The sequence below is a fragment of the Gracilinanus agilis genome, chromosome 2 (assembly GCF_016433145.1).
Source record: "Gracilinanus agilis isolate LMUSP501 chromosome 2, AgileGrace, whole genome shotgun sequence".
Lineage (NCBI taxonomy): Eukaryota > Metazoa > Chordata > Mammalia > Didelphimorphia > Didelphidae > Gracilinanus > Gracilinanus agilis.
The window spans coordinates 189483840-189510333 of record NC_058131.1 but is presented as its reverse complement, the minus strand read 5'-3'; the positions used below and the strand labels follow the sequence as shown (position 1 = coordinate 189510333).

General features: G+C 35.6%; 1 protein-coding gene across 1 annotated transcript in view; it reads right to left on the bottom strand.

Moving 5' to 3' along the window:
• Nucleotides 1-26494, bottom strand: part of CSMD1 (CUB and Sushi multiple domains 1) — a 2120031-nt gene that overhangs the window by 1006339 nt on the left and 1087198 nt on the right. The window contains exon 7 of the mRNA XM_044659558.1: nucleotides 22103-22215. Coding sequence (XP_044515493.1) covers nucleotides 22103-22215 — 113 coding nt within the window. The remainder of the gene's footprint in view (nucleotides 1-22102; nucleotides 22216-26494) is intronic.

Sequence of the window (26494 nt, the reverse complement as noted above, 5' to 3'; positions counted from 1 at the left end):
TCCTGTGTTCACTTAATTTACTTATAGTTTCCTTCTTTATATTCAAGTCATTCACCCATTCTGAATTTATCTTGGTGTAGGGTGTGAGATATTGATCTAAACCTAGTCTCTCCCATATTGTTTTTCAATTTTCCCAGCAGTTTCTGTCAAAAAAAAATGTGGATTTTTGTCTCAATAGTTAGGCTCTTTGGGTTTATCATAGACTGTCTTGCTGACGTCACTTACCCCAAGTCTATTCCACTGGTCCTCCCTTCTGTCTCTTAGTCAGTACCATATCATTTTGATTACCGCTGCTTTATAATATAGTTTAATATCTGGTACTGCTAGGCCACCTTCCTTCACATTTTTTTTTATTATTTCCCTTGATATTCTTGATCTTTTGTTTTTCCAAACAAACTTTGTTATAGTTTTTTTCTAATTCAGTACAAAAGTTTTTTTGGTAGTTTGATAGGTATGGCACTAAATAGGTAAATTAATTTGGGTAGAATGGTCATTTTTATTGTTAGCTCATCCTACCCATGAGCAATCAATGTTTTTCCAATTGTTTAGACCTATTTTTAATTGTTTGGAAAGTGTTTTGTAGTTGTGTTCGTATAATTCCTGTTTGTTTTGGTAGAGAGATTCTTAAGTATTTTATATTGTCTAGGGTGATTTTAAATGGTGTTTCTCTTTCTACCTCTTGCTGCTGTGATGTGTTGGAAATATATGAAAACGCTGATGATTTATGTGCACTTATGTATCCTGCAACTTTGTTAAAGTTGTTGATTATTTCTACTAGCTTTTTTAGTTGATTCTCTAGGATTTTTAAGTAGACCACCATATCATCTGCAAAGAGTGATAGCTTAGTTTTCTCATTTGCCTATTTTAATACGTTCAATTTCTTTTTCTTCTCTAATTGCTACTGCTAGTGTTTCTAGTGCAATGTTAAATAATAAAGGTGATAATGGGCAACCTTTTTTCACGCCTGATCTTACTGGGAAAGTTTCCAATTTATCCCCATTGCATATGATCCTTGTTGATGGTTTTAGATATATGCTGTTTATTATTTTTAGGAAAGGCCCTTCTATTCCTGTACTTTCTAGTGTTTTCAGTAGGAATTGGTGGTGTATTTTGTCAAAGGCTTTTTTGGCATCTATTGAGATAATCATTTAAAAGCTATTTTCAAAAGAGGCAACAACTCATAGTTGGGGCAAATCTTCACTCTGGTGACTTACCATTCCTAGAGCCTTTGATTTGATCAGACTTTAATCACTTTGATCTCATCATTTATCCAGGCCTCTTCTCCCAGTCTTCAATCATGTCTAGGATCTTTCATCTCGCCACCCAAAGTTAGTCATTCATCCCTGTTGCTGCCTCCTTTGATCACTCTTCCCTGTTGAAATTTATTTAAACCTACTCCTTCTGTTTCAGAGTTAATACTCCTACATTCTCCCATGTTGCTTGGTGACCCCAAAATGCAATTCCTCCACCCTGATTAAAGACCTTTGTTGCTACTTGGGTAGTCTTCTTTGTTGTCAGGTTGGCATTCAGAAAGTGGAAGGAAAGAAGAGAATGAAATGAAAACTTTGAATCAGGCACTTATAGTAAGTGGCACTAATTTTCTACTGAGTGACATGTTTTGTTCTATTTTATTTTGATGCTAAGCATCCATTCATTTAGCTATGATCAGCTGACTTGGGTAATTAGGATAAGAAACCAGAAGATCCAATGGGTCATTGGCATTTGAAATCCCCTGAGGAATGTTTATAGGTCTGGTTTCATTGTAGCTCTGTTGCAGTAATGAGACTGGGTGATCTATACTGGGGAAGCTGCTCATTGACCTGCTAAATGCAAACCTTGTGTCAAAGGACTGATTAACTGGGGAAGATAGCATGCTCTATATGACAGATCTGACCACTTTTTTTGGCAGAAGTCTACCAGAAAAAACAGATAAGGATGATTATATCCTTTTAGTAGAGAGTTCTTTATTTTTAAACCTGTATACTGCCAAGAATATGCTAATAGGGACATTTAGCAAATAAAGAAATGAATATAGCTTTCATATATAGATTAGTATACTCCAGGCAAGAGGGAAAGCATGAAGGATTATTACAGTTAAGTGTTGATAAACTAGAAGTCTGAATCACTTATGAGCAAACGTCAACTAAATATATACTGTTGAAAAACCATTTACCAGGGGAATAATAACCTTCTTAAGCTTTTATATTCTTCAAGTACAAGAACTTGGCATCTGCCTTCTGCTGTCACATATTAATCTATTTTAAATAGCATGATTTACTGACTTAATGTCTTTGGTTATCAATTCACCAATGTCAGCTACTCTTAGAAGTTTAAGGAAGTTGGGGTTTCAGATGTAAGATGTAATGATGAAAATTGCCAGTATAGTAATATTTTAAACTCACCTTTAATTATGTCAGTGAATACATATATGTCATTTTAAATTGCAAGCAAGTTTGGAACACAAAATTTCCTTGCCTATTTTCATTTTCCTCCTATTCCTGTTTTTGACCTTCTGGATTTCAAAATCGTGTCTCTACTTCAATCTAATCTAATTTTGGGTTTCCCTTAATTCCTTGGAGCCTTTACCTCCTAGAGCAGTGATGGTGAACCTTTCAGAGACCAAGTGCCCAAACTGCAACCCTTACACCTCATGTGAGCCACCCCCATACTCCAGAAAGGAGAGGGAGTAAACACTCCCATTGGGCTACTGGGCAGAGGGGCAGATGATGTGAGAAATGTCCTCAGGTATAGTGGAGAGGAGGAGCGCAGTCTACTCTGGCATGCAAACCATAGGTATGCCAAGATAGCCCTAAAGTATACTACCCCCAGACTCTGCTCCACATGAAATATCCCTCTACAAGACCTGCCCTAGTCTCCTCACCCCTTATCCTATTGGTGAGTTCCTTAAGGAACCTGGCCTTTGAAAAAAGGACCTAGATCATTCTGAACTTAAGAAATTTCCCCCTCTCTCCGAAGTTTTTCAGCTCTGTTTTATGAGTTATCTTTTTCCTTAGAATGTAATGCCCTTGAGGGGAGGAGCTGTCTCTTTTCTTTTTTTTGGCATATATATATATATATATCCCCAGAGCTTAGAACTGCATCTGGTACAGACTAAGTTCTATACTTGATAAATGCTTATTTCCTTCTTCCCTCCCTCTCCTCCCTTCTCTCCTTGATTCTCTTAGAATCTCTATTTAAAGGAGGAATCTCAGGTTAGCCATATCTTTATTCTTATACATATTGTACTATTGACTCTGTGATTTTCTCTACAATTCCCTTGGCCAGGTACCTACTTTCTATCTGCACTTTGCCCCTTTCCACTATTTTTTTTTCTGTGTTGTTTTGCCTTATCAGAATATAAAGTCCTTGAGGACAGGAGCAATCTTTCTAATTGTATTGGATTCTTAGTGTTTTGTACCAGACCTGGCACATAATAAGGACTTAACAATTCAAACAAGTTCTCAGTGGAAAAACCTGAGATTCAAATCCAGGTCATTAAGTGCAAAAATTTTTCTCAGGCTACTACCAGCTTAACTTACTCTCTTGAGAAACTGCTCCACTTCCCCACTTGTTGCCTGATCTACGTAGGGAGGACTGCTATGAAACCTATTCTCCTGAAAAGTGAGTCTTTGGTAGAGATCACCAATTTTTGAGGGACATTAGCCATGTTACTTGTTTTATTCCCTTCACATATTTTACATCCAGCTCAACTCTTTTGATCACTTTCCCTCTCCACCAGCTGCCTTGGTAACACCTGAAGTTTCCTTTCCCCTAACCCTTGTTTCCCTTTCAAGAACTTCCATGTTTTGTCTTCCTCTATTAGAATAGAATTCCCTTCATAGTAGAGACCCCCGTGCTTTCTTATATTGGCATCCCCAGAGCTAAACTCATTGCCTAGTCTATAGTCCTACTTAATAAATGTTCTTTTCTACCACATTCAGGAATACTGAGGTCAAGCCCTGTCACTGTGACTATGGGCATATCACAACCTCCATGAGCTTCAGGTTTCTCATTTATAAAAATGGAGTAATAATAAATTAAGAAGATTATTAAACACTTATTATAAGTTAAATATTGGGGATGGAAATGCAAAAATGAGACTCAAAGATATGTGATATATTTTAATAGGTGTTCACAATGTTTGCCTAATAATAAAAATATGAATATGAATAGTAGGGGATATGTGGTATTAACCTGCTTATTTCTAAATAGCTAGGTATGCTAGCTCAGTTCTTGGGTTCTTTGAGCATAAGGAAGAAATACTTTATTTGACCAAAGAGAAGTGTTATGGAAGAGTTTAGGACTCAGTGGACCTTCAAAAAAGAGAATGAGTCTATCTCTGTTTCTCTTTCTTTCAATACTCCATGTGGCAAATAATTCTTCATGAGAGGATAGGTAGGCAGAAGGGATAGATAGTTAAGGGCATATTCTCCCTAGCTATGCATGGAAAATAGTCCTTTGTGACAATTAGAGCAGTTACTCCACTAGGTTAGCTGAATTAAGGTTTTGAGCTCTTTGATTATGTCTTCTACTTTCTGTTTCATTTCCTGAGCATAGTTGACTAAATAGCAATCCTGAGAGAGACCAGTCCAGTCTTAGAAATCACTTTGTGTTTTTGGGGTGATAATGGGCTCTCAACTGGATCTGACTGATGAGGAGGAAATTTCTATATTAGAAAAGATATTGTCAACAGAGGAAGGAACTCAAGGCAGTCTGGTTTGATTTGACAGAAGACACAGACTTAGAGGGAGTTGTTTGAACAATGCAGATCCAAAGAGATCACAGTGCTTACTTGAAAATACAAATTGCTTCAAATGACAATGTCTAGAAGTCTTTATATTGCAGTATTTTGTTAATTATTTCTCATTGCTTAAGTTTATCAATGAGTACCTCTGAAAATCTTTTGCAATAAAAGTTTCTTTTATTTGTAGGAAATAAATAGCTTTCCTATACATATTCATATTATACCTTGAATTCTTTCCTATTTCTTCTCTTGGGGATACCATTGAAAAGAGTCAAACCAAAGCTTTAAATAATTTTTCTCCCACTCAGGGCATACGAGAACAAGTCCGGCCCTTGTTTTAGGTGGTCATTTATGTGTATGAGTCCAGAGAACAGTAGTCCCTTAATAAAGTGAGGATGAAGCATCCCAGTCTCCTGGGCTTAGTGTTTAATTATTACTTGCAGTGGGGACCTTATCCAGTGTCTGATTCTAATAAACTCTCAATGCTTAATCCATTTTTGGATTAAGGCCAACACGTGTTCAAGACTTATCTAAATTTGCTTCCTCTCTTTTTATACTGCTTTCTTGTCCTATTACTGAGTGACTTCAGGACTCCATTTGGATATTCCTGTGCATTGGAAAAATCCATGGACAGTTGCAGTTGGGGGTGGCAGCAGAGATTATGAGTGCTCTCTATATTATAGGTGACCCAGAGTAAACTTTGCCTAGATTTCTACTTTATTAACCCTATATGCAAGAGACAATCAATAAGAATTTTTTAGAAATCATACCTTCTGTTTTAGAATTAATACTAAGTATTGCTTCCAAGGCAGAAGAGTGATAAGGACCAGGAAACTGGGGTTCAGTGACTTGCTCAGGACCACAAAGCAAGGAAAAGTCTGAAGCCACATTTGAATGCAGGACCACCTCCTGCACCATGTCTGGATTTTTATCCATTAAGCCACCTGGCTTCCCCCCAAGGAGGAATTTGTATCCAGGAAATTTTGGTTTCTCACTTGAGAGTTAAGGCAAAAATTTCTTCTTTGAGTAGATCTTAGAGTTCATTTAGACCTAGTGTTCCTCCATTAGAGTGGAAATTGATTTCTTTTAGTTTTTCCTAATCGAGAATCCAGTCATTTACAATCAGGAGAGGAAGATGAAGCAGAAGTGGTGACTTCTTCCTAGAAGTGTCAAAACTTAAGGTGTTAAGAAGTAAGGATTTGAATATTTATGTGAATTTCTCTGTAAGAGTCATTAGGTCCACCAATCCCTGACTTTCCCTCCATGAGGTGGTGAGTACAGAGGCTTCTGTGTGGGAAGGGGATAGAGATGGTTGTAACTACTGCCCCATCTGGTGCTGCTAGTGCATTCTGAGCTTGGAGAAATGACAAGCACATGTAGATGTACACTGAATACCATCCAATAAAGCCTTTCAAACTAGTGACTTCAGAGTCACTCCACTAGAGGGCCAAATTATATACTACAATCCCTTCCTATTAAAATAATTGATATAGTGCCATCATTCTTTTCCTTGTTGTAGGGAAAAGAACCAGTTGTAGATAGCTATTGCTGTACAACTATCAGCAACATCCACCACCTATGCATCTATTCCACATCACCTATTGTTCATTAAAAAAAAGATATTTTGTTAACCCAACAGCATGAAGTATATAGATTAAGAAATTATACGTCATATTTTAGGGATGGAGTTCTTAACCATTTTTATAACATGAATTGCCTTAGGGAGTTTGGTAAAAACTCTAGACCCTCTAAAATAACGTTTTGTTTTATTTTTCATGAATTCAAAAATACATGGGTTTACAAAAGAAACTAATTACATTGAACCATGACTGGCATAACAAACAGCAATGATGATACTTTTATAGACTCCCAAGTTAACACTGGTATGAGTGGGATTGTCTTCTTAACAGTCTTCAAATTATATTCATGAGTCATTTCTGTCTACATCTTGATGTGGTCCTACTGGTGAGGAAAATAGCAGAGTACTTGTTACTGCTTTGTTTTTCTGGAGACTATCTTTTAGTTTTCATTTTATACAATCCCTGAGGTTCCTTCCAACTGTAATTTCCACAAGCTTATGATGACAAAAATCACAGAAGCTTATAGCCAGAAAGAACTTCAAAGCCAGCCCAATCAAGCCATCCCAAGCAAGCCAATCAAATAAAATTTGATTGAAGATCTCAATGCAGAGACAGCCCATTCTGCACTAAAATTTTTCTTCTCCTTGAGTCTAAATTTAGATCTCTCAAATTTCTACCCCATCGCCTTCCATACTTTGTGTCATGAATTTTTTTAAGTTTAAAAGTTTTTCCTTGAGATTAGAAGATGTACTGTAAAATACTGGACAAGGAGTTAGAAGATTAAGGTATTAGGTCTAACTCTTCCTAGTTTTATGAATCTGGGACCATCTCTTCTGAATATTAATTTCCCTAATGCAGAATAAGAGGTTTCAGACTTCATTTACTTCTAAGATGCCTTCTAGGCACCTATGGACAATTATTCTAGGCATCTATGGGTAATTGGCTCTATGGTCACCATGAATCTCAGGGAAGACAAACTAGTAGTCTCTACTTAAGTCTGAACCATAATTGTGACTTCTAAAGGAAGCATCTCCCAGTCCTTTTTAATTCCAGAATCTTCTCTCTGTTAAATTATCTACTATTATTTCTTCTTGTATTCTAAGAACTTAGAAAGCACTTAATAAATGTTTATTGAACCCTTGAATTTACCTCTCCTCCCTGAGATCGCCCAGGAGACTTTCTATTTGACTTGTAAATATCTTGAGGTCAGAGAGTACTAGGGAATATGAAATTATCTTAATTCTTTACACTTTGTAAAATGATTTGTATGTTTTAACTCTTTTCACATATTGTTCTTCACTATACTGCTTGTAAATTTATTGTATAGTATTTCATTCTTTGTGGGTTCAATCTATTCTTCCTGTCCTTTTATTCTATAAATTCCATATTTTATTTGTATCTTCTTCAGAGCTTTGCATCCAATTTTTCATAAAGTGCTTAATGCATGTTTAGTGAGTGACTTTCTTTAATGAATGAATTCAGTCCAATCAATATTTATTAAGAGGCTATTTAGAATATTAAACTAACTAAGTAAATGGGCATGAGGTTATGGATAAGATCAAGCAATCAAAAAGATCCCAAGGAATAAATAGAGGACATACTTCTTTAGGATTCATTTCAACACCCCTGTTTTGGTCAATTGCTATGAATTATCTGTTCCCTATTTTTTAACAAGCATATCAATTTATTATAGAGGGTTTGCCAAGGAAGAAATTGGCACAATACTCCTAAATCTCTCTTCCATCTCTTTTTTCAAGGGATTCTCATATTTTATGAGTAAATGAGGAATTCCTGGAATTCTTGTCTGGCTCTTCCTGGGCAATCCTGGTACACTCTTCTCCCAGCAATATTTTATATATATATATATATACATACACACATACACACACACACTTCATACAATGAAGCAGAGGCTTCCTTTTTCATTTTATGTTCTAATTACACCGTGTGAGTTTTAGAGAAATTACTAAAGACCATCAGCATTTACAGAATGTGTCAAATGAATAGTCAGCTTCTGGAGAATGTGCAAATATTAATTAAGTGAACCACAATCCAACACATTCTAATAATTAAGGAAAAGATGAGCAACACATTCATGTTGACATTTTAGAAAGGAGGAAAGTCCCCATTTATTGAACTGCTTAGATACTGTTATAGTGAGAGTAGAATGTTCTTTTACTTACATGACTAACTGTTAGAGATTCATCTTCCCTCCATTTCGAGCATATATTTAATACCTACTTGAAAATAGGATATTGGAGTTCAAAAAAGAAAAACTTGGGTTTTAATTATGCTTTTCTAACTAAAAGTTATATATCTTTGTGAAATATACTTCACCTTTGAAGGTCTTAATCCCTTCCTCTATAAAATGAGGGTACTAGTTGTTGTTCAGTCTTGTCCAATTCTTCCTAACTCCATTTGAGGAGTTCTTGGCAAAGATACTGGAATGATTCCATATTTCTTTCTCCAACTCATTTTATAGATGAGGAAACCAGGGCAAACTGGATTAAGAGATTTGCCCAGTTTGATATAGCTAGTAAGTATTTTGAGTTCAAATTTGAACTTGGGTCCTCCTAATTCCAGGCCTATCACTATCCACTGGACCAACTGGCTTAAAGAGAGTACTAGATACTCACTTAAATTGCTTTAAGCATAAAGATTTTACTCTGATTCTGCAGTCATTTAAGTGATTGACAATAATAAATGAATTGCAGTGGAAGGAGTCTTGCACTGACTTCCTCTTTTCCATCCCATGAATTTAAAAGAAGAAGAGATCTTATATATCATCCAGATAGACCCTTACATTTTAAAGGTGAAAAAACTAAAAGCCAGAGAGGTAAACTGACACACCACTAGCAAGTAGTTGAGATGAGCTTTGAACTCACATCCTTTGATGCCACCTTCAGCGCATCTTCTGTCATCATATTCTACCTCTTTGTGGAGCTAGGCTTAGGTTTTTCTTCCATATTATCCCTTAATTTGATGCTCCCAGGGCTGTTATCACAAACTACCAACTTGAGTCTTCTCGTTTTTCTTTTGAATTCTGCTCTCTGCTAGTTGGATAAAATGGAATGAAGTCATTTACAGTTGACTGCTAGTCCTTAAAATCTAACTTTTAATTACTCTACTTTCTCCAACTGGTTAGAATGGGTGGGTGGGTATGTTTTCATTGTTGTAGTAACTGCCAGAAAAGTTTTTTGTCCCTTTATAGCTTTAATCTTATCTCAACGTTTAATCATTCAACACTAATTTATCCCTTTCTGTACCATTACTGGGATATAATGAGAAGTGAGCTAAGTGAGAATAGTTAAAAGAACCAGGCCATGGGCTATGTCCTTTCTTTGATGGCCAAGCAATAAATCATTTACAAGCATGATGAAGTATCCAACATTAGCCAGGAGTTGGGAATAATAAGAGAAAAATGAAATAGTCCCTATCCTTAAGAATCTTAACATTTATGGAATATTTTGTTCCAAAATAAAGTGGCAAGATCTAGGTAATGGAGGTTAAGTGACTTGTTCAGAGACACAGAGCTAGGACATTTCTGAGGCCAAATTTGAACTCATGACCTCCTGTGTCCAGACCTGGCTTTCTATCCACTAATAGATATTGTGGTCTTCAGCCAAAGTAATTCCTGACAATAAGCTATGAAATTATAAGTGTTTAATTTTATGATGAAGTGGGACAGTGTAAAATTTGTAATAGTTTGCAGAGCACTAAAAAATCTTGAACCCTTTGACTCCATCTCCCAGAATTCTTCATCTCAAAATCCCTTTTTCCTTTCTGATTATGTGTGTCTTTACATTATTATTTATATACTTCTGTAATTCCTCCCTCCCTCACTCTCTCTTCTTTTTCCCTATGACCACAGCTTGGTTAGGTAGTTGATTTTTTTTGTTAATTATTATTAATAAACTTTATAAAATATAATACTTAGTTATTGTATATTAATTTTGAAGCTTACATTTCTGGCAACCACTAAGGGACAGAATTCTTAAAAAAATTATTTTTTAAGTCTTTGAGGAAAGAATAGCCTAGATAAATTTTGTAAGTCACGCTTTCTCTCCTGCAGCTTCTCACACCAATCTGCCTGAGCTAGCTCTCTGCCTGCCACTGCTGCCACTGCTTTTCCTTCCTCCCAGACCCACTGCTGCTACCACCCCCATGCAGCCCACTCAGCTTGCAGCCTCTGACAGCCTGAGACCAGATCCTGCCATCTGTGCTGGTTTGAAAAATAAGTCCCTATGTAGGTTGGGTTTGTCACCAGATCCATCGAGGTCACATATTGCCTATATGGCCTTTTTCCCCCTTTTTGCATTTGTTAATTGTCACATAGATGATGATTGAAGGGCTCCATCAAAACTTTGAGTTGCACTAGCTCTGTAATGTTCTCCCAGAAATAATTTTTAGCTGAATGATATCTTTATATATATATGTGTGTGTGTGTGTCTATTTATATGTATATATATGCATATATATATATATACATAGATAGATAGATAGATATAAAATAAAGAATGTTGAATTAAAGTTAGAGAACAAAGTAGAAGTTGGTGCCAAAAATGTTTTATATATAAAGCATAAAGCCAAAAGTAGCTTCTGCATGCATGATATTTTAACTCTTCAGTTTAATCTATTTCCATCAGAACAATCTAGATTCTTGGTGATGGTTTTAGACCCAAGTAGGTTTTCATCAGCAGTACAGAGGTTTTTGTTTTTTCTAGGCTCTTCTGCAAAATTTTGGAATAATGGCAGTAATAGACTTTGTTAAAAAAAAGTCTTTGCCAAGGTTGAAATATTTTCTACATCTGTAGAATTTGTGACAAGTATCCATGACTTCATAGGTTTTTTAAATGTCACACAAGAGGCTAAAGAGAGATTCATGTGAATCCTATGTGATAGTGGGTTTGTTTGCTATTGTCCTTAAGTGGGCTATTGTGAATTTTGGGAATTTTGGTGCTTTCTTTGAATGTGCATCATCTACTATACTACTATTTCATAAAACTGTTACTTTGTAAAAATCATTTGTACTCATGCAACAGTTTATGGCCAAGTTAAAATGGAAATGGATCTCATTTTTGGGTGAGAAATCTCTGTATTCTACCTCTCCTTGGCTGACATAGTGTGTCACTGATTGTAAGCTATATATTTTTTATTTTTGAAACATTTTTCCCCCTGTATTTGCAAAACAATATTTGAGTTTTGTCTTTTCTCTTTTTTTTAACTCAAAGCACATGTTATCAGTATTAAAAAGTTTTTTTTTAATTTTGTACTAGGGTAATTTTAATAATGTCCTTTAACCCTAATACCAATGCATACCCAAAAAGCTTTAGGCTATAGAAATAATGCCATTCATTGTTTTAAAAAATTATGGGATTTTGCTTAATGATTCTGTCTGATTCCAAAAGAAGGGAACAAAAAGAGCCATTGCACAGTGCCAAAGAAGTACAAAGCTAACTTGCATAGTGTCAACTGAGCACAAAGTCAATGAGACCAACCAATCCCAGTGAGATTGATGAAATTTTAAGCGAAGAGGACTTGACCTTGTCTGGGCTTCAGGGTTGTGGCTGCTTTGGCATATGTCAGAGGCAAGACTTTACTAACAAGCACCTCACTTTGCCTACCTTCCTGGCTCCAGTATCCCTGAGAGAAAAGGTAAAATCAGACCAGAGAAATGGTATTTCGAATTTGCTGCTGAAATCTAGTCCCTTTTCTGTCTTTCATAGCATGGCAAACTTTCTGTAGTCCTGGCTACTGATTGGGTAAGTGCTTAATTACATAAATGATTCAAAACCTGGAATAGGTTTATTTTTCCTTTACTTAGATTTTTTAGACGTAAGATTTTGCTATTTTATATTTCATTCAAAAGTTATTTTTTTTCTTTTTTTTTAGATTTTTTGATGTTTTTGATTTTTTTTCAACAATTGTTTCATATATCTCATAAGTCAGCCATATATCCTTGAGTGATCCCTGTGTTTGTCACTACTCTCCTCAGGGAGGAATATATTATTATCCTATAATGCAAAGTTTAAATTCTTTTAAGAGTTATTTTCAGGATAAGAAACTTTCTATCTCTCTGAATCCAAAAAGTGAACCTGTTTGGAGAAGGTGCCATGAAGATACCTCCAGACACCACACACTGCACTAAAGAACCAAAGATGGGATGTGCTAAAGTGAACTATGGTGGGTTGAATGCATTTGTTTTGAATGTACACTGTTATGCCAAAGGCGACTGCCCCCAAATTGGCTTTTTGTTAATGTAGCAATCATTGGTTTTGTTCTCTTTTCTTTTTATCCACAAATAATTGCAATTTATTATTTGGTTATGTTTAAAATGATCCTGTTGGGGAAACAGGTCTCCCAAAAGGATCATGGGGGGTATGTATAAATGTATAGTCAAAAAAAATCTTGAAACCTTGGGCTCCATCTCCCTGAATTCTCTCCTCATCCTAACATTACTTTTCTCTTTTCATTTACGTGTGTCTTTATATTATTGTTTACATAGTTCTGTAACTCCTCCCTTGCTCTCTCTTCTTTTTTCTTGCAACCATTACTTGGTTAGCTAGCTTTTTTACTTTAGTTATTATTAATAAACTTTATAAAATATAATACTTAGTTATGGTATATTAATTTTGAAGCTTACAGCACCTAAAAGAAAGAAATTATACAACTCCAATTCTTGATATATCTTTAGGGGCACCTCCACCCTCAAGCCACAGCTGTGCTAGGGTGCAGCTTGATACTAGTCTGGCATTTTCCATTTGTCCCAAAGGAGCTATTCCTATCTATGCCAGCACAAGACATTACATTCTCTGCCTCCTGCTCCCAGCCCAGTCTCTCAAATGAGATGTAAAATAACTTCTAATGTAAAGAAGAGCAATCCATCCATCAACTTTATTCCTTCAGTCTCCTGGTGCACCTGTCCTTTAATTCACTGATGAACATTCTCATCCTGTCATACCCTTTTTATAGCAATGAATCTGAACTTCTGTAGATCATCCAAATCCCATTCCAGATGCCATACCATTGAATGACTTATTCCAATTCCACTTCTATCCCCAAATTTCATCCTCATCCTACCTATCCCTTCCACTGTGCTCTCTTGAAAACCTGTTCCATAAGCAACACTTTCCTTTATCTTAAATCTATTTCTCTTCCACTTCTGTCTACTAAATCTTACTGAAACCTGGATTTCCCCTGATGATACAAGCTCCCTGGCCACCCTTCCCAGTACTGGATGTACCTCATTTATTCTCCCTGGTTCACTGGTCAAGACAAAGGAAGGGAAATACTTTTTGCTCCTAATTGGCTCGTACAGGTTCTCCTACTCCCTCCTTCATTCAGTAACCTCTCTTTCTTCCTTTGAGGTTTATGCTATTAATATTTACTTCACCGTGAGAATTTAGATAGTTATTGTCTATAGACCACCCAGGTCACTACTATTCCTTCCTCAGTACATTTGATTCCTGGCTTATGATATTTTTCTCCTTCTTAATTTTTGCTGTCACATTAGGAGGGACTTTAATGTACATTTTGATTTTATCTAAAATATTCTAACTTACTCAACTCCCATGAGTTATTTCCTCTTTCCCACCTCAGTTACTCTCCAAAATGGTTACACATTTGATCTTGCCATCTCCTACAAATGTACCACCTCCATGTTTGAGAATTCTGAAATCCCTTTATCCAACCATAATTTATTGGTTTTTACATCTTCCCTCTATCTCCTCTTATATAACCATATTCTTCTTCCCTTCCATGATCTCCAGTTCCTCATCTCCTCAATATTCTCCAAGATCATATCCCTAGTACTAGCCACTATTTCTCTTTCTCCTCAACTCATCTCCTTAGTGAACCAATTCAACTGTACACTGTCATCCTCTCTTGAATCTTTTTCTTCCTTATTACATTGTGAATTATGCCCAGCCAAGCTTCAGCCTTAGATTACTTGCACCAGTACCATTTTTTGCCTTTGTGCCTATACATGTTCTTCTAAGTGAAGGTGAAGAATTATGGTTGGGTCTACTGCTTCTACCCAATCCTACTATACTTCCTTATCAACACAGTATCCCACAACAATTCTTCCAAAACCTATTTAACCCTCCCCAAAACTCCCATCTCTCTAGTCTTTCCATTTTCTCACTTGAGAATATTGCATATATTTCACAGAAAACATTGAGTCTATTCACTATGAATTTTCTTTTCTCTCTTCTTCATCTATCTCTCAGGTACCTTCTACCACTTTCTTCTCCTTCATCTATTTCACATGCTAAACTGGCCTTACTTGGGGGGGGTGGGCAGCTGCATGGCTCAGTGGATTGAAAGCCAGACCTAGAGACAGGAGGTCCTAGGTTCAAATCTGGCCTCAGACATTTCCTAGCTGTGTGACCCTGGGCAAGTCACTTAACCCCCATTGTCTAGCCCTGTAACAAATACAATTAATATATATATATTAATATCATATATATATATATGATATTAGGGCTTAAAAATTAAAAAAAATAAAGTGGCCTTACTCACCTGTTCAAGTGATCGCATTCAATCTTTTCTCAAACAGCAGATTGCCCACTCTGTCATCCCTCCTTTTTTTTTACTTATTTTCAATTTTTTCCTTTTTATACATTTCCTACTAACTACAAAAATACCCTTGTTTCCCATATCCTGAAAAAAAAGCCTCACTTGTTCCTTCTACCCTTGTTATCATTCTATTTCTCTTCTTCCCTTTGTAGCTATACTTTTCAAAAAGCTTTGTCTACAATAGATGCCTCCACTTTCTCTTCTATCAAGTTTTTCTAAACCCCTTCCAATCTGGCTTTTAACTTTAATTCCACTAAAACTGCTCTCTTAGAAGTTAAAAATGATCTCTTAGTTGCCATATCCAGTGACCTTTTCTCAATCCTCATTCTTGAATTCTCTATATCCTTTGAATAGTGTTGATCAATTTGTCTTCTTTGACAATCTCTTCTTTCTAGGTTTTTGGGATACCCCTCTCCTAATTTTTCTCCTATCTATTTGCTACTACTTCTAATATCTACAACTACCTATTTATACTTCTTTGTAACCTTTGGTAGATCCTCTTTCAGATTACACTCTCTAACCCTCTGTTACCCTTTGGGTTGTGTCCTGGGCTGCCTTCTTTTCCTCTATACAATGTCACTTCATCAATTCCCATGTTTTGAATTACCATTTTTATGCTGATGTTTCTCAAATCTACCTTTCCTGTCCCAGTCTCTCTGCTGACTTTCAATTTCAAATCTCCAGTTCCCTTTCAGAATTTTGATCTAAATATCCAGTAGACAATTTAAACTCAGTGTGTTCAAAATGGAGAACATTATCTTTCATCCCAATACCCACTAACGCCCTCAACCTTTGCTGTTATTATAGAGGTATAAGATTAAAAATTAATATCCAATAGTCCAAGTAATATATATTATACAAATTTATTAATAATAAATTTGAAGTAAAGGAAACAATAAAAACCATAAGAGGAGGGAGGGAGGAGAAGAAAGACAGAGAGAAGAGGAGGAGAGCATGGGAAGAAAAGAGAGAGCAAGGGCTGAGTTCACAGAAACTTTTAACAACAAAATGTCAGGACTTTATGTGAGGACACAGAGGAAAACAATTCTGAGAAATACTAAAGGAATTTTGGGGATTGTAGTCCTGGGGTACAAAATTCCATCTACACTTTGGGCAACACTAACCTCCCAATCCTTCAGGTTTCCAACCTGGGAGTCATTCCAAATTCTTCCCTGTCACCCCTATATCCAAGCTGTTGTCAATGTTTTTCAATTGTTATTCAATTTCAGTGAGGGCAGGGACAATGTTTTTTTTTTCTTTTGTTTTTTTTTGTTTTTTTTTGGTATTGCCTCACTTAGCATCAGGCCTAGCACATATTAGGCATAATATTGGTAAATGGTGACATGTGTAATTATTGGAGGATGCTTGGTTCCTTAATAACATTATTTATCTAAATTTAGTAAACAATATGGCCAGGAAAAATAGAGTAATTTCAAGACAAATTAATGTCGTAGCGGTTCAGACATGGATTTGGACAATTAACAACCTTCTGACTTTTTCCCTCTATCTGGTTGCAGTATTTTACATCATTATTAGGCAATGTTGTTGAGGACAAAAGTAATGCGAATTCGACTCCTATTTATTAGTTTGCCTTCAGCTCTACTACTACAAAACTGTATTTGTGACTCTGGTCACAACTCAATTACAAGATCCTTTGGGACCTAAAGAGAATTTGAGTAGCCGAATTTATAGAAAGTGCCTGATGATGACCCTTAGGAAAAGAACTAAGAAATCAAAAGCCGAACAAATACCACAATTATTTAAAATGTCAGAGAAAGGGTAACTAGATGGCTCAGAGGACAGAATGCCAGGCCTGAAATTGGAAGAACTTGGGTTCAAATATGGTCTCAGATGTTTCCCAGCTGTGTGGCTCTGGGTAGGTCTCTCTACCCTCGTTGCCTAGCCCTTATTGCTCTTCTGCCTTGGAACTGGTACTCATATTGATTCTAAGGCAAAAGGTAAGAGTTTTTAAAAAGGCAGATGTTATCAGTTATTTAAAAAAGAAAAATCTCAAGATAGAGATAGTTGAGGCCTATATCTATGTATTGGCAATATATAACAAAAGCAAAATTTCATGTTAGTCATGTCATATGTATGTATAAATATATATTATTACATGTGAATATCTACCCATTTACATATGAGAGTTTGTTCTGTTTGAGTATACATATTTTAATGTATTTTACTTATTAACATATAGTAGATTAGACAAGAAGATCTGTGGATCTATGGGACTTGGATGATTATTGGTAGGACCAGCAGGAGCAGAATGGAGGTAAAAGAAATGAGAAACATTATAAATTAATTATAAATTTTGAAATAAAAGGTCATAAATAGAGTTTATTAAAAACAAATTTTAAGAGGCAGCTAGGTAGTTCAGTGGATTGAGAGGCCTAGAAACAGGAGGTCCTAGGTTCAAATCTAGTCTCAGATATTTCCTAGATGTGTGACCCTGGGCAAATTACTTCATTTCCTTTTCTAAGGTAGAAGGTAAGGGTGTTAGTAAAAAAAATGTTGTGCTTAAAAAGTATGAACTATATTCAGTATCTACAAATAATATATGTTTGGGTCATTTAAAAAAATAAAGCCTTAATGCTGTTTCTTATTTGAGTGACATGTGATCAGAAAGCAAAAAGTAGGGACAATGAAAGAGTTTGGGAAGGAAAAATAATTGGAGAGAGAAGTATTGAAAATACAACTAAGAAAAAAAGGAACTATTCATATAACTAAAATTCAACATAAACAATATTTTTTAAATGAGTTCAGCATTTTGGGAACTTTTAAGCAGACCCCATTCAAAAAAGAAAACAAAGCAAAATCTTAGAAGTGTATTATTTATTTATATCTCTGATCATATTATATGAAAAATTACCAATAGCTTTTTGCATTTGTGAAATATAAAACATTTCCATCAATTTTCTTTATAGTTATCTAGGCTCAGAACTGTCCAATTATTGTTGATTCCTCCCTTTCCGTATAATCTGATCAGTCACTGACTTTTCAGATATTTTTTCTACTATATCTCTCACATCCAATATCATTGGATCATAGCTCTAGAGCTGGCAGCGACCTCGGTAGCCATTTAGTCCAACTCTGTCATTTTACAGATAAGGAAACTGAGGAACAGTAAGGTTCAGTGAATTGTCCAAAGTCATCCTAGTAGTAAATATCAGAGGTGGGATTTGAAACCATTTCTCCAACTCCATAGCCAGTGTTCCTAAGTCTCTAATTGGAAAACTACTGTGTCCACTCCCATATTACATCTCATATGGATTAGTCTCTTGGCTTCCAGTCTCACTGATCTCAAATCTATTGTTAAATTAACCTTCCTAATGTATCAGGTTGACATCATTGCCCTTGCTCAAAAACTTTCGGTGGCTCCTTACCATCCACTCAGATCTCAAGTAACTTCTTCATGCTTCAGTGTTTGAAAAGATCCATGATGATATTAGTGTGCATACTCACTACCCTTAGACAATATGTTTTTTTTTTCTTACTGACTGTATTCATGACTTACATGTGAAAAAAGAAAAAAAACACTCAGCAGTCAAACTTCTAAGGATGAGCCTCTCCATATTTAGCTAAGGCTTAGACAAGGGACAAACAGTGATTAATGCCAGATAATTCTAGAAGCATTTCCAGCTTGGTAAGGCCTGAAATCATTTAAGGACCCTACTACTACTTGCCAAAACCCTGTCCAGATTAAAGGTCTCCATGCAGGGTTCTTCCTGAGTCCCCTTGCCCCAAAGTGATAGTAGCTGATTCTTCTGGGCTCCCACAGAACTTGTTTCCCATCATTTTTTGCCACTCATCATGTTCTCATTTGTGAAATTATAGTTTTATACCTAAATGAATATGGAGAAGGAAGGGATTCATATGACTAAAGCTCTGTCTTTAGAGAAGAAATGACTAACTCATGATATTCCCAGACCAGTGAGTTTTGTTGAAGAAACAAGATTGCCAGAAAACTGATGAATCTACACATCTAATCACATTTCACGTGGGATCACAGACTCATTGACTTAGAGACGCAAGACACCTGAAGTGTCTATTCTAATTCCCTGATTTTATAAAGTACTGAGACCCAAATAGGTCAAATAATTTGCTCAATGCTATATAATTAACAAATGTTAGATAGAGATAGACTTTGAATATAGGTCCTCTAATTTCACAGCCCAAACTCTCCATCTTATATCATGTTATCTTCCATTAGCTCAAAATTACTATATTTTGCATCTTATTGAATTTATTCCTACCTGATAGGTGTGTAGATGCAATTTACTCCCCAGAACTATCTTACCCAGCATCCCATTTGCATTCTTATGTTACGTATGTATGCTATGGGTGAAAGAGCTGAAGATAATGTTTTGGTTAACCCTTCCTCTCTCTCTGCTCCCGGGAAGGCGATTGTGGAGGTTGGCTAAGAATCAGGCAGGAGAACTTTACCCACGTGGATTTACTTAGGCTTTATACTTTTGTTCTTTTATTTTTCTCTATTCCAAAGGATTAATAATAAACCTCATAAAACATAATACTTGGAGTTATTGGGCATTAGTTTAAATTTAACATAGGTTTTATATACAATTTATGATAATAATGGCAACATTTATAAAGAGGTTTAAGGTGCCTTTAGCGTTTGAGTTGCTGAAGTATAAAAAGAACACTGAATTTGGCAGCAGAGGACTTGATATCAAATCACATCTTTACTATTTTGTGACCTGTGTGACCTCGAGCAAGTCATTTCTTTTCTGTTAGCCTCAGTTGCCTCATGTGTGAAATGAGAGTTTTAGATTAGGTTCTCTTTAATAGTATAGTTACATAACATCTTCCCTGCAGTCTACTTTTGGACAGCTTTATCAGTTAGGAAGTTTTTTTTTCTGATATCAAACTTAAATTGATCTCTATAACTTATATAAATTTTTGAAAAAAAGTAAATTGTACTGCCCTAAAGAGGGTAAAAGCTTATTTTTAAGCTTTAACCTCATAAGGAATTTTTTTCCCTCAATATCTATAAAAACTCTATGGAGATCCCGATAAATCATGAGTTATTTTTCTAGTTTAAGGTAGTGGATAGAGTGTTCACTGTAGTGTCTAGAGAGATCTGGGCTCATGCTTAATAGTTTAATAAGAATGGATTGACACATCGAGGCACATAGGTGACTTGGTGGCTAGTGTCAGGACTGCAGTCAGGAAGATCTAACCCCCAAATGGGCCTCAGACATTTACTAGCTGTGTGTTCTTGCATAAGTCATTTGACTTCTATCTGCCTCAGTTTCCTCATTTATAAAATGGGGAAAATAATAGTACCTACCTCTCAGGGTTCTTTTGAGGATAAAGTAAGCTAAAATTTGTGAAGTCTTTAGTATCCTTGGAACATAGCACCATATAAATGCTAACTATTAAATCATTTAACATCTCTGAGATTCAATTTCATCCTTTATAAGTTGGTTAAAGAATGAATGAGGTCATATATGTAATGAGTTTTGCACAATCTAAAGTGTTATATAAAAGTCAACTATTTTTATTAAAATATTTAATGCCTTTTGTATTTATTTCATTGTCATATTTGTATTCCTCCACGTACTCATTACACCTCACATATACACTGGCTTGGAATGTTCTATATTTTTAAAAAAGGAAGATATAACCATTAAATAAGCTAAGAAGCTCAGTGGATAGAGAAAAAGCCTGGAGAAGAGAGGTCATGGGTTCAAATTTAGTCTCTGACATTTCCTAGCTGTGGGATCTTAGGCAAGTCATTTAACTCTGTTAGCCTCAGTTTCCTCAAAGAGAAAGTTGGAGAAGAGAGATTAAGGGGTTTGCTAAGAATCTTACAGCTAACTGTAAATTTGAATTTGGGCTTTCTGACTCTGAGATTGCCTTTTTCTGCAGTATTACTAAGCTTCTTCTCCTGCCTATTATACTAAAGAGGTAAAATATTTTTATGAAAAAGTTGTAAAAAAAGTTACATATGATATTTCTTTTTTTTTATACTTACAGTCTGCCTTAGTATTAATTCTAAGACAGAAGAATGGCAAGCGCTGGGCAATTGGGGTTAAGTGACATGCCCAGGGTCACAAAGCTAGGAAGTATCTAAGGATATGGATCCAGGTCCTCCCTACTCTAAACCTGCTGCTCTATCCATCATGCTTCCTAGCTGCCCTGTATATTGCTATTTCCATGTCTCAAATCCCAGAAGAGGTTGACAGATTTAGAACTAAAAAGGATCTTAATACTATTCCAAGCTCTATTTCACAAAAGAGAAAACTGAGCCCCAGATATTTATCTCCTGAACACATAACTAATAAGTAAAAAAGACAGGAAAGGAAAATAGCTCTTCTTAATGCAAATCCAATAGTCTTTCCACCTCTCTTCACTGACTCCATTTCACACCCCAAAAAGGATGCGTTGTTCACCCAGATACAATTCATTTTGAGGAGGCACATTTACAACCAAATACTTTTTCTTGATGACATTTGCTGAAGTTCCAACAAAGAAATAGACTATGCTATAGAACAGTGAACTTACTATGCTCCAAGCACAGTCTAAAGTTCTAGATGTAAAAAAGAAGGAAAGGGAGATGGTCCTTTTCCTCAGGGAATTTATTTTGAATATAGGAAGACAATACTTATAGGGGAAAGTGAGCTTAAAAGGGAGTGAGAGAATTTTGGAAATGGCAGGAATCTGATTCTGAGGCAAAATAAATTCCAAGCTCACTCTGAGAGCCCATGGTTCCAGGGCAGAGGAGGGGTGCTAGACTACAAGTGGTAGAACTTAGACATGGTGAGAGATTGAAATCTTCCATAAAGCTAATTTAGCTCCAGTTGTATATAAGAAGAGAAATTGTGACATCGGGGAATCTTTTCGGGTTTTCTTGGTACTGTGTGCCACCCACCTGAGAATAAAAACTGTAAACATTCATTATGTTTATTGACTGACAAACGACTTCTTTTGGAAACTTAGTACACGTTGCCTATTTTACCAGACTTTTACTCTCTATTATCACCTAAATGAAATATTAGTGACGCAATTAAAGTTACTGGTTATAGACCTAAGAACTACTGTTTCCAAATAGGACAGTTGAGATTCCACTGTGACTTCTACCAGCACCACCCTCTCCTCTGGTCCCTGCATGTTCAGCAACAAGGGAGAACCCAGGATGTCCATGGCTACTTGCTCTGTTAGATTAGAAAATTGTTACCTTGGAATTGGGCATTAAATCCTTTTCGTCGATGGTTGCTGTCAGATGTGAAATGGAGTCGTAACCAATTCTTGCTACTGATAACAGGAGAAGGAAGGTTCATGCCAGTCAACCTAGAAAAGCAGAGAAAAAGATCCAATTTAAAAATTAGGCAAGGGAATCTCCCTATATCTCTTTAACTCCTGAAGCTAGAATGCCAATACTTCTTAGATATTAGATCAATTAGATAAAAATTAGAGACATGACCTGAGTGCAAAAGGATATTCCCATTCTTTTATGGGTTGCACAAAGTAATCTCTGATTCTTAGCAAGAATTCCTATATTAAGAATAGGTCATTCTTTGCATCTAAATGGAAATTTAAAATTTTCTCAGTTTTTTTGTTCATACTTTTCCTCTGCATAGATATTAGTCTTTTTAAACTACAAGATTTTTTAAAAATTTGTATCTAACTAAATGAAGATTTTCAATGATGGGAGATAGTTTTCACTGTGGACCTTAGGAACCAGAAAATCTTTTAAGAAGATTTCACAAAAGGCTATGGAAGCAAACAAACAGAACTAATGTATGCACCCCCTCACAAATAGGCCTTGAAACACCAGAATTTTCAGGAGTTCTGCCCTACTTTATTTTTTTAATCTGAGGAGGCAGAGAAAAAAAATACAAGATGTTTATATATATATATATATATATATTTATGTTTGATAACATTCTAGAGTTCAGCTCATGTCAAGAGAGTTCAGTATAAACCTTACCAGAAAACTAAAAAAACAAAAACAAAAACACACAACAAAACAAAAAACCCAAAATATGTGTTGGACTATTATCAAGGTCTGAGTTAAAGGTAGAGCTGGCCATCAGCTCTCGATTTAAAGTTAGGAAGATTAAATTCTTTCTTAGTGTCTGTATGACTCTGGGCTAGTCATTTAATTTCTCTCAGTCTAAGTTTCCTCATCTGTTTTTTCTAAGCACCTTGGTGGTTCAGTGAAAAGAACATTGGGCATGGAATCAGGAAGAACTGAGTTCAAATTGATCCTCTGATGCTTATTAGCTGTTACAACCTCTGGGAAGTTACAACCTCTGCTCTCCTTAATCTACTAGAGAAGAAAATGGCAAACCACCTCAATATTTATGCCAAGAAAACCCTACAAACAATATAGTCTAAGGGGTCATGAAGAATTAGACTAGACTGAATAACAACAAGCTAGCAAGATTAAGCATTATTCAATACTCCTACTTTCTGGTCAGAAATATTTTGTTTGTTTTAATGGCAGCTAGTTGACATAATGGATAGAGTGCTATGATTGGAATAAAGAAAAATCATCTTCCCAAGTTCATTTGGGCCTTAGATACCTACTAGTTATGTGACCCTAGGCAAATCACTGTAGTGCGAATAGAGTGCATATCAAGGCTTTGAGGGGTTGATATGCACCCGATTTGCACTACATCACCTAATACTTAGTTTCCTCATCTGTAAAATTAGCTGGATCAGGAAATGGCATACTACTTCAGTAACTTTGTCAAGAAAACTCCAAAGGTTTGTACCCCAAAGAGATAATAAGGAAAAATGTTTGTACAAAAAATATTCATAGCTATACTCTTTGTGGTGGCAAAAAAAAGGAAAATGAGGAGGTGTCCCTTGGTTGGGGTACAGCTTAAAAAATTGTGGTGTATGATGGCGATGGAATACTATTGTGCTGAAAGGAATGATGAACCGGAGGAATTCTCTATGAACTGGAAGAACCTCCATGAACTTATGCAGAGTGAAATGAGTGGAACCAGGATAACAGTGTAAACAAAAGTGAACCATTGTGGAACTATCTAATGTGATAGACATTGCTACTAGTAGTAATGCAATGATCCATGACATTGCTGAGGGACATATGAGAAAGAATGCCATCCACATTGAGAGATGGAACTGTGGGAATAGAGATGTAAAAGACAAACTTATCACTTATCACTTGCTAATATGGGTAAATGATTTGGGGTTTTGGCTTTAAAAGATTGCTCTGTGATAAAAATGAGTAACTTGGAAATCAAATTATAACATTTGTGCAACCCAGTGGATTTGCTTGTTGGCTCTGGGAGGGGGGAGGTTAAGAAAATGAATCATGTAAGCATGGAAAAATATTTAAAAAAAATAAAAATTTAAAAAGAAAAAAACAAAGAGGTTCAAAGATAGTGGGACACAATTGAAAATGACTGAACAACAACAAAATGGGGATAATGCTAGTTATGCCCCAGGGTATTATGAGGACTAAATGAAACAGCATACTTAAAATTTTTTGCAAATGCTAATTTGCTATATAAATGCTAGTTGTTAGTAGTAATAATAACAATATAATAAAATTACAGAAAAATCACTGGATTCATCATCACTCAGTTTTGGCTTTGGTTCCAGCTAAGGTACTAAAATGCTATGTGACCATAGGGAATAAATTTCTCTCTGGATTTCAATTTCTATGTCTATAAAATGAGGAGTTTTAGTCAGATGATCTCTAAAGTCTCTTAAAAAAACAACAAAAACTCTGATGGGATGACAAAGAGTCTCTAACTGCTTCTGTTTAATTCTGTTAGATTATTTTAGCTATATCTTAAAATCTTCTATTCATGCATAGTGTTTGCTATTTAAATTAATAAATAGATAAGTAGATAAGTGAGTGAAAAAGTTCCTCTATAGCAGTGATTCCCAAAGTGGGCACCACCAACCCCTAGTGGGTGCTGCAGCAATCCAGAGTAGTGGTGATGGCCACAGGTGCATTTATCTTTCCTATTAATTGCTATTAAAATTTAAAAAAATAATTTTCAGGGGGCTAAGTAATATTTTTTCTGGAAAGGGGGCGGTAGGCCAAAAAAGTTTGGGAACCACTGCTCTATAGTTATTTCCTATAGAACTACAACAATGCATTAAATATTCAGTAAAGCTTTCTGGCATTGGGAGTTTGATTTTAATATTTGGTTAAAAACAAAACACAGCATTCATTTAAGGTTGAAAGCTAAACCTTGACTGCATCAAATTGTAACAGTTTATGTCTTGGCTCAAAATGATCTTGTGTTAAAGAAAATACTACACTCACGCTTGCCTCATTCAGAAGGATTCAAGTGTTTCTGACTTAGGACAGTCACACATAGCTGACTCCCAAACACATATAATCCTTCTAATCTTTTATTTGAAGGACTTTTGTTTCCTAGGGAGATTTCGTTACAGATTCTATAGATAAAGGTTATATCCCTGTTTGCCCAACATTGAGGTTATCCAAGTCAATATTGGTTCCTCAAATACAAAGTCTTGCCAGGCTATATTTAGAGTATGAGTTTACAGAATTAAATTTCTACCATTTCCTTCCATTTTATTAATCTCTACAGTCAGACCAGATATATTTTGCACAATTCATTTTGGGGTCTCACAAATTATACAAAGTTCTGTTTTCTTTTTGTTTTATTTAACAAGTTAAGCAAATAAATTCTCTGTCTAACTCCTTTCAAATTTTACCAAATCCAAGTGAGAGTTGAGGGTAAATCATATAGCAATGTTGACAAACTGAGTAGGAAACTGGAGGTGGCTGAGGGAAGAATAGGAATTGTGATATGATCAAATTTAAGGGTACGCAAATTAGGAACAGTATTTGATTAGACTCAATATACTTCCAAATAGTGAAATATTACAATAATATTAATAATGATAATACTAATTGCAAGTAGAGAAGTCATTTTGTGTAGTAAATCTATTTTGGAAACCTGTATTCTTCAGTTTGTGTGACTTAAGCTTTAAGAATTTCCATGAATCATAAATTTAGGCAAAATGTTATTATAGCATCAGAGAGAACCGTAGGAACTCTATCATGAGCGATCACATTTGTCTATTTATGACAATACAGTCAGTCAAGTTATAGCATTCTACTGTAGTGTGGTTACAACTAGTCTTTGCAGTGAAAAAAAGAACACACTAACTGGGGAAGCTGATAGTGCAATGGCCAGTGTTGGACTTTGAATAAAGAAGACGCAAGCTCAAATCTGGTCTCAGATTTGAATTTATTAGCTGTTGTGATCTTGGGCAAGTTATTTAAATTCTGTTTGCCTCAGTTTTTTCAACTGTGAAGTATGGATAATAAGGCATCTATCTCCCAGGATAGTTGTGAAGATCGAATGAGGAAAAAAACTTGTTATTATTTATTATTATTATTACTGTCATGCATTATATGCCTATATAAATCAAGTAACAATAATAATCATTATTACAAAGCATTTTAAGGTTTGCAATGTGCTTTACAATGATTATTTCATTTTATCTTCACAACAACTGTGGGAGGTAGATTATTGTCCTCATTTTAGGGATAAAGATATTGGTAACGTCACTGTGCTCTGTGCCATAGCTACACTTCTTTGATAATGAC